We start from the raw sequence: 10,000 nt of genomic DNA, 5'->3' as shown, positions 1-10,000 counted from the left end.
ACTACCGCGCATTTTTACCGTGTTGTACTCGGTACTACTTTTCTCTGCACACTACACACGCAACACCAAGATATGCCTTCGTCCACTGTAATGCCCTGACACCACCGCTACAGAAAACCGTGCCGCGGGTTTAAATTGGTAACATCCAACAGCAGGTGACAAAAGTAACTTGTCAAAGCCACAGCGGCTTTCCCATAACGTGAGTGAGGCAGGAAAAAAATCACTAGCCATGACCTCGATTCACGCGTGATAACACACAATCTTTGTGCTTTTTCAAACTTGAAAGCAGCGCAGAATCGTCTTGTCACGTGTTGTCAGAAGCCACCTATTTAAACCTGTCTTTTTTTCAGGGCAACGATATACACAAATCTAAAAGTAGGAAGAATGCGCACCTAAGCATTATGCATGCAAACACTATACTATCGGGTGACAAATCGAGAATGATTAAACACACTTTAAAAAACAACAACATTAAAAAGCCGGACATTTACAAGCAATTCATTTCAGTGTTAAAGATACTTTCCTTTCCGTTTAAACCATCTTGTCAACCACAACAAATGTGTCCATGCATACTTTTACAAAGGGGGAAAGCACCTGTCCGCTTGGACACATGCATACCTACACTCTACACCCTGACTGCTCAGGTGGTAGCTCAGGTGGTAGAGCACTCAGACCTGTTTACCCCCATAAGTGTTTTGGAGTAATGCTCAGCCCCAAAAATAGTAATCCTGGCACAAAAATAGTAATCATCCAGCATTCGTCGCCAATTACAACGCACATGACAACTGTGTCTGCGAAACGCAATCATGCACATATATCCATCATTCACAAACAAAACACATCAGTCAGTTTTTGTAGTCATCATACTTTCAAAGAAGATCACATCAAAAGCACATGCATCACTGATTCTTTTTCCTTTGCTCGTAGTAGGCCTTTTTCAGTGTGTCAAGCGCTTCTCTACTGTACTTGCGCTTGCCGAATGAGTGAGGGCGAGACTTCGCCACTAGAAGGCTCTCCAGCGTCTCATCAGACAGACATGATCTCTTGTCAGTCCTGTGCTTTTTCACCCCATTTTGCCATTGAAAAAAACCCATGCCAAACATATGAATTAATAAAAAAAATAAAATATTTTTTTGTTTTTTTTTAAACTTTTTTTTTTAAAATGAAAATCGTAGTCTTGACACGGATAGCGGAATAGCGTATTTTTTGCAGAAAATCGTGATAAATTACGCCAAAATCGTAAGGGTAAACAGGTCTGAGCACTGGACGTGTGATCGAGAGGTCGCTGGTTCGAATCCGGGCCGGGACGGACACGGGTCAACTTTATGTGCAGACCCAGAGACGGTATCCATCTCCCACCCCCGTGTCACCACAATGGCACGTTAAAGATCTTGGTCATCCTACCATAAGTGCAGATGGTTGATACCTAAACACGCATACATCAAAAGCCGTGAGGGCGTAAAAACTCGAATCGTATAAACCAATTCATGTCCAATATAGGCAATTAAGACCTGACGGACAATAAGCCCCTTAAAATTTACCGTAGGCGCAGAGTGGACACTTTTTAAAGAACGTGTTTATTCCGGAGATGTGACAAATCAATTCTTCAAAAAAGTTCTACATGTACTTTGTAAGGACTGCCCAGCCATAGATTTGGTATGTGTCCAAAAGCCTAGCTGGGGGTACACGTATTGGTTGAAAAGCTGTTTTACAAGGGAAGATAGCATCTCATAGTATTTTCAGCAAAACCGCAAACTTTGAGTTCTGTTTCATTTCCTCTGAGTACTGATCATTAATTGTTCAGCCAAATTGGTTTCAGTAAATCATGTTTTATTTTTATTTACATATTCAGGAATTTCTCAACCAATTTCACGGAAGCTTAAATTTTCAACAAGGCAGACACGCTTCAACGGGTTTCTTTAGTGCTGTTTACTATTGGTGACGGCAGATGGGTTTTGCGTTTAAAAAGATCTGAACTGCTTCAAAGATGTAGCTTCTACATGTAGCTTTAAAACAGGGAAGCATGCATAAACGTATGTACAGAAGCAGAAGCTGCTTTATAATGAACACAAGTATAACTGACACCAATATGGCCGCTGCTACATTCACGAGTTCATGCATCAAATGTTTAATCACCACGACATACAATACAAGGTAGACTACGAATGCTTTTTGCGTTTGGCAAATACTGCTGTACTAGGCAAATCAACCTGTGAATGGCTCCATCGGGTCTATCAATTTAAATCTATTCTTGGCGTAGACTGAGACGAGAGAAATACGGCTACAGATCTAGTAAAGACTTGCAGACAGTTTAGGACCTACTGCAAAACCTGCAAACTCGAATTTATTACTAACAGTCTTATTTCGTTTTACTGCTGAACGAACGAAAACCACCGTAATCGTATATACCAGCCGTGCCGTATATGACTGCCAACCCGTTTATACCTACAGTAGAAAGTTGCATTGCATAATTATTTAGAAAATCGAACTGCAAATGCAAATGTAAACGCCTGGTCAGATCTGAGATGACGAGCCCAATCATTCACACGGGAAGGACCATGCTTCTGATTCAGACTTAAAGCTACTTCTCAGCCATTACATTTACACAAATGTATGCGTAATGTACAAAGAGCAAGTGCATGCCTATAAAGCTATTCGCGAGTATACATGCTAAGGAGCCAAGTTAAACACTTAAACACAACTGCATGCTCACAACCAAGTTTTAGAGAGTCTTAGTAACAAAACAATCCTTGTCACAACCTATCAAGGTAGGTATAATTTTACAGATGTACACATAAAGCTCAGATTTAAATTAAAACCAAGGTAACCGTTTTAAATAATATAAGAAAATGTACACATCTTTTCATCTCAAATAATAATTTTTTTTTAAATCTAAAACCTGACAGATAAATGGGATCAAAACATTTTAAATAATAAAGAAAACAATTAAATTAAAAGCATCAGCCGTGTACCATTAGGTAACAAAGATTCGTATCTACGCCTCTGCACGACCGCACAAACCTTCCAGTGAGACTGTTCTTGAAGACATAAAAGGTTGAAACAAAGTACATGTAGAAAGAAAGAAAGAAAGAAAGAAACAAACAAACAAAGAAGGAGAAAAAAAGTAAGTGTATTGTTTCGTTTATTCTACATTTAAGTACCGGGCCGACGGCGGGGGAAAAAAAGAAGAGAACGAGTGATTAGTTGACAGCTGCAATAGTAACGGCGTATTTTACACCTGAAATTATATTTTCTGAATTACGTGAGTGTTTTTAGAAACATAGGTCTACAGCATGCAGTTTTCCGTGTTTTGCTTGGGTCAAGGTTCAACAACACAGAACTACGTACGTATTTTGTTCCACCTACAGGCGGCTCTTCGCTACAACCTTAAAACCGCTCTAAGGAGGAACGTCTTACGCACGTCTTAACAAAAACATATTTACATGAAAAAAAGTGTGCTGCGTTAATTTAAAGATACGTTCCATCCCGGTGTGAACCAACTTTACCCACCACCCCCACCACCACTCTGTACGACTTGTATCAAGGGTAAGAGGATCATTCCACTTTGACGCACGTTCAAAATCCTCAGCTTCGGTGCTTTCTGTGCAGAATGGGGGCTCGTCCTGGAGACATGAATGTATCAAACATGTCCACTTTGTGCACGACGCAGCCAGGCTTTTGATGTTTAGTATGTGTCCTGGTGAAATGGTGATCGTATCCCATGTAAAAGCCTGTACAGATCGGTGGTGGCAATCACGATCGTTCAGTTTACACGAGCAGATTAACCCGCCACATCTCATGAATAACTTACTAGAAGTCATAAATTAATTCGCGATGTATCAACATTTACAATACAATGCATGCGCTTGATTACGGGAAAAAAAACACCGTTGTCTATACATTCTTCAAAAACTACATACAACACAGACGTGACATCTTTAATGGTTAACAAAGTACTATCACAACAGTGAAAAACAACAACAGTTCTAACAAACTCTGCGCATACTACTATACACATTTACAACGAACAGCAATTGAATCTTTAAGTTATGTAAGAAACTATAAGCAACGGCAAAGGCTGCAGATGAAATCAAGGCTGAGGTGTGTCCTTGATTTCCGTCTCCTTTCAACAAAACTTGAAAACTTCAGATCACATACATTTGCAACCTACCTGGCATACTATACTATACGAGGCTCCTAAACATTTGTTTATTCTTATTGTGTTGCCATACACGCATAATTTAACCAAAAGTCTCGCTGAAAATGAAAATATAACAACAGAAATAAAGGGGCTACTTCAAAGACCTTTCTTTCTTTATCAGTTTGGTGTTTAACGTCGTTTTCAACCGTTCAAGGTTATATCGCGACGGGGAAAGGGGAAGGGGGGGGATGGGATAGAGCCACTTGTTAATTGTTTCTTGTTCACAAAAGCACCAAATCAAAAAATTGCTCCAGGGGCTTGCAACGTAGTACAATATATGACATTACTCGGAGAATGCAAGTTTCCAGTACAAAGGACTTAGTATTTCTTACATACTGCTTGACTAAAATCTTTACAAACATTGACTATATTCTATACAAGAAACACTTAACAAGGGTTAAAGGAGAAACAGAATCCGTTAGTCGCCTCTTACGACATGCTGGGGAGCATCGGGTAAATTCTTCCCCCTAACCCGCGGGGGGACTTCAAAGACAGCTACACGAACAAAATGAATAATACGAGATACATCATTCAACAAAATTACCAATTTAACAACAAGCCTTCATGACTCACGTACAATGGCTACGTCTACGGCCTCTACATGACACGAATTCAGAATGCAATTCAGATACATAATTTCTCAAAATTACCAATATAAAAATACAAAAATAACGTCATGTAGAATCTGACGTAATGTTCGGATCTGAATCCCTTTCTTCAGAGAGTTTCTCTCTTGAATCTCAGTTGACACAACCTCAAAATAAGTTAACACCAAAAACAAAACTTGACTGTCGATTTCATGTAGCATTTAAAATCCGCAATCATTTGACGTCAAATTCCTGACAGATTGCATGCAAAACCTATATCATTTGACAACCTAAATCCTACCACTATCGGCATATAAAAGAAGCCGTCACTTGGTGTCAAAATCCTACACGATAGCAGAGACATACATACACTATCTATGTCTCTGACGATAGCAGGTAAAGTCTTCCTTCCTTTGACATCCTAAACCCTGCTAGATGGTACATACAAAACCCAGTCATAAGACAGCCCAAATCCTTCCAAATCCCAAAGCAAGCCTTTATTTGATTTTCACAAACAAGCCATTTGGCATATACAACCTGTCGTCACACTAAGAGCAAAAATCCTCCTTCATAGCATGCATGGAGACCCGCTTTCATTTGGCAGCGAAAAAACCCTTCCAGATGACAGTACATTTCACTGTCACATTGCACCCCAAATTCTGTCAGATGGCATTCAAAATATGCCGTTATTTTTTTCCCCGGCAATCTTGGATGAGTGTAAGTGACACAAAACGTGACGAAAAAAGAATTGCCACCTCAGTGCAACCTGTGTCATGGGTTATTCTACTACGTAAACACTGACACAAGCACATACAGAACCTTTCGTCAAATATACCTGCAGACAAAATGTCGTATGTAATGTGTACATGACAAACAGGCACCGACGTAAAGAATCACTGTAAAATGTTGTCTTTGACAAGTACACAGCGACAACAATCCTTTGTTTTATGTGCCAGTAAACACTATGATTTCTTCTTGGCCGCATTGTCACGTTCAACGCATATTTGCCAACAAAAGGTTCTTGGATCGACACAAAATGTCTGCAAGTACACACTCTCCGTTGTCCAAAAGTCGCTGAGTTCCTCTTACTCCGCTGACACCAACGTATATTTGCCAACAAAAGGTTCTTTGATCGACAAAAAATGTCTCTCCTTTGTCCAAAAGTCTCTGAGTACCTTACTTCGCTGAAATCAAGAGACTGGGATTTAAACTCCAATGGCCGGGGACGCTAACTCTCATCTCCACACAGTGTCGGTTATCGCCCTTCTGCGAATGCACATCTCAAAGTTTCATTCGAAGAAGGAGGTGGACATGTGTGTTATGCTTGTTCTTCACTGCATAGCGTCGCAGCCTTGGGTGTAGGAGCAGCAAATGTGACCCGCCTGCAATAAAGAAAAGCAATAACAATTTATTCCAAGAATCTCTTGTTAAGTAGTCATCTTCTACTCACCATATCATATAACCTCGACACAGCATCATATTATACAACGAAAAGGAAAATATACATTTCTGATCTTGCCAACATAACGGGTAATAAAGTTGTATTATTGTGTCAGTCATGAAATGACACCCTCTGGACCTGCTAAAAGTGTCCGCACATTGCAGGTGCTCTTCAATGACAGGTAGACTTTGGTTATGCCAACAGAACAAGAAATAACAACAAAATCAATGTCCTTCAAAGATGATGGGTGTCCTCTCATCACAGGGGCTCTACATTGCGGGTAACACTGCACCTCTCACTGCCTGAGGATCCCAACCCCAGGGGCCCTACATTGCGGGTAACACTGCACCTCTCACTGCCTGATGATCCCAACCCCAGGGGCCCTACATTGCGGGTAACACTGCACCTCTCACTGCCTGATGATCCCAACCCCAGGGGCCCTACATTGCGGGTAACACTGCACCTCTCACTGCCTGATGATCCCAACCCCAGGGGCCCTACATTGCGGGTAACACTGCACCTCTCACTGCCTGATGATCCCAACCCCAGGGGCTCTACATTGCGGGTAACACTGCACCTCTCACTGCCTGAGGATCCCAACCCCAGGGGCCCTACATTGCGGGTAACACTGCACCTCTCACTGCCTGAGGATCCCAACCCAAGGGGCCCTACATTGCGGGTAACACTGCACCTCTCACTGCCTGAGGATCCCAACCCCAGGGGCCCTACATTGCGGGTAACACTGCACCTCTCACTGCCTGAGGATCCCAACCCCAGGGGCCCTACATTGCGGGTAACACTGCACCTCTCACTGCCTGAGGATCCCAACCCAAGGGGCCCTACATTGCGGGTAACACTGCACCTCTCACTGCCTGAGGATCCCAACCCCAGGGGCCCTACATTGCGGGTAACACTGCACCTCTCACTGCCTGAGGATCCCAACCCCAGATCCCACACATTTTTACATTTAGTCAAGTTTTGACTAAATGTTTTAACATAGAGGGGGAATCGAGACGAGGGTCGTGGTGTATGTGTGTGTGTGTGTGTGTGTGTGTGTGTGTGTGTGTGTGTGTGTGTGTGTGTGTGTGTGTGTGTGTGTGTGTGTGTGTCTGTGTGTGTGTGTGTAGAGCGATTCAGACTAAACTACTGGACCGATCTTTATGAAATTTGACATGAGAGTTCCTGGGAATGATATCCCCGGATATTTTTTTCTTTTTTTCGATAAATGTCTTTGATGACGTCATATCCGGCTTTTTGTAAAAGTTGAGGCGGCACTGTCACACCCTCATTTTTCAATCAAATTGATTGAAATTTTGGCCAAGCAATCTTCGACGAAGGCCGGACTTCGGTATTGCATTTCAGTTTGGTGGCTTAAAAATTAATTAATGACTTTGGTCATTAAAAATCTGAAAATTGTAAAAAAAAAATTATTTATAAAACGATCCAAATTTACGTTCATCTTATTCTTCATCATTTTCTGATTCCAAAAACATATAAATATGTTATATTTGGATTAAAAACAAGCTCTGAAAATTAAAAATATAAAAATTATGATTAAAATTAAATTTCCGAAATCGTTTCAAAAACTATTTCATCTTATTCCTTGTCGGTTCCTGATTCCAAAAACATATAGATATGATATGTTTGGATTAAAAACACGCTCAGAAAGTTAAAACGAAGAGAGGTACAGTAATGCGTACTATGAAGCACAGCGCAACCGCTGCCGCGCTAAACAGGCTCGTCACTTTCACTGCCTTTTGCACTAGCGGCGGACTACGTTCAGTTTCATTCTGTGAGTTCCACAGCTTGAATAAATGTAGTAATTTCGCCTTACGCGACTTGTTTACATTGCTGGGAAGATCGACTCTCTTCCCCCAAGTGGAAAGCTTGTTGCAACAAGAGTTGCGGCTACCCATGTGTGCGCGTGGTAATGTGCCGTAATCTATCACCTGCACTTCTGGCACAATGACTGAGATCTGTTATGTATAATAACTGAGTTCTTTTACGTACCACAGTGGTGACACTGCGTTGGGACAGGGATACCGCCTCTGATTCTGCACATTAAGTTGACCCGTGTCCGTTCCGGTCCGGATTCGAACCCGTGACCCGAGAAACAAAAGTCCAGCTAGTGCTCTACCAAGTGAAGCTAACGGGCCCCGCTCCTCCCCCACCCCCTCCAACCCCCCCCCCCCCCCCAAAGTTGAGAAATCAATATTTTGCATTTTATTTCATCCCAACTCACCTTGCACTCACAACTGGTGCAAGGGTCCGTCTCAAGCACCCACGTGTCCCCGTGCCCGTAGGTGGCTCCCATGTACTTGCAGGTATTCGCCGAGCTATCGCGGCCTCCGGCCTGAAGAAGGAGAGGGTTAGAACAAGGGTTGGCCTCCACGCAGCGTGGACAGCAGTCTCCCGGTTCTTGGACGGCGTTCTGACAGGTCAGCTGTGGGCAGTCCATGGGCCAGCAGTCCGTCTCCCCGTGCTGCAAAATAAATAATTGACCATTGATCACGCTGAATGTTCTGCCGCGGTGTATTGATATGGAATATAGGCCGGTGGAGGCCTTGAGGAGTACCTGGTGCCACAGGCATATACATTGGCAGACAGACAGACAAATACACATACAGACAGAGATACACAGATAGACAGACAGACAGGCAAGATAGACACGCAGACAGGCAGACACACTAACCAGACATTGGTAGGCCCAGGTTTCTCCATGCTTCATGAGCGTAGATAACTCCTTATGCTGACACGACGCAGACAGAGAGAGACAGACAGACAGACAGACAGACAGGCACGCAGAGAGACAGACAGTCGTACCAAACACTCGCAGGTCTGACACTGGTAGGCCCAGGTCTCCCCATGCTTCATGAACGTAGATAACTCCTGATGCTGGCACGACGCAGACTCGTCACAGCGGGGACAGCACTCCAGGTTGACGTCATCCGCGTCACAGTTGCACGTCATAGGATGACACGTCGCCACACCTGCCTGCGAGAGACAGCCATAATGATGTCCATAATGACGTCAGGGCATTTCAGAAGTTTTAAACAAGATTAGCAGTCTGGCTTGAAGGCACAATCCTTCCTGTCAAAGCCATTCGTCTCACCATCTCAGATCTGATGCAGGCTTTTACATGGGACAATGCCATCCCCTCTACTTGGTCATTTACCAACAATGTACAGCCATAGTACTTTCTGTACACAGGGATTTTTTTGTGCTGAATTAATTTAAATTCATTATTGCCACATATGTTAATCTGCAAAATAAATTAAGCACAACAAATTAAAAATAAAAACAAAACAAAAGATACGCGTACCTTACACTTGCAGGTCATACACTTGTCAACCGCCGACTGCCAGGCGCTGCCGTCCTTATGCTCAGCTCCTTCGAAAATACAGTCTGCGAAAAGAGCAGAAATCGAAATTATTTAAGAAAAACTATAAACAAAAATACACACAAACATAAACACAAACATACAAACAACTATACCAACAAACAACAAGAAGAGCAAACGCTCGATCGAGTCACTTTCGCAGTTCTGAATATTATATGAGGCATCAGATGGACAGGAAGAAATTGCTATTCACAACACAATACAGATGTAAATAATTTGATGTAAAGAATAATCCTATAAAGTTTGAATCAAATCCGATGAATAGTTTCAGAGATATGATATTTCAATTTTTTTCCTTCAAGACATACCTGTGACCTTGAAAAAGGTCAAAGGTCACCAAAGCAGACGTCAAAGTGTAGAGGTCACTGGGA

The 10,000-nt window shown here is 42.4% G+C and overlaps 1 protein-coding gene across 1 annotated transcript in view; it reads right to left on the bottom strand.

The window, feature by feature from the left end:
* LOC138961172 (protein kinase C-binding protein NELL2-like) overlaps window positions 1-10,000 on the bottom strand; it is a 25,779-nt gene that overhangs the window by 78 nt on the left and 15,701 nt on the right. Inside the window, exons 5-8 of the mRNA XM_070332772.1 lie at window positions 9,552-9,634; window positions 9,053-9,223; window positions 8,472-8,711; window positions 1-6,170 (exon numbers count right to left, since the gene is read on the bottom strand). The exon at window positions 1-6,170 is cut by the window's left edge and continues 78 nt beyond it. Of these exons, the coding sequence (XP_070188873.1) occupies window positions 6,120-6,170; window positions 8,472-8,711; window positions 9,053-9,223; window positions 9,552-9,634 (545 nt within the window). The 3' untranslated portion in view covers window positions 1-6,119. The remainder of the gene's footprint in view (window positions 6,171-8,471; window positions 8,712-9,052; window positions 9,224-9,551; window positions 9,635-10,000) is intronic.

This window comes from Littorina saxatilis, linkage group LG3, assembly GCF_037325665.1.
Source record: "Littorina saxatilis isolate snail1 linkage group LG3, US_GU_Lsax_2.0, whole genome shotgun sequence".
Taxonomy (NCBI): Eukaryota; Metazoa; Mollusca; class Gastropoda; order Littorinimorpha; family Littorinidae; genus Littorina; species Littorina saxatilis.
The sequence above is the reverse complement of the archived record's forward strand: the minus strand, read 5'-3'. Positions and strand labels throughout refer to the sequence as shown.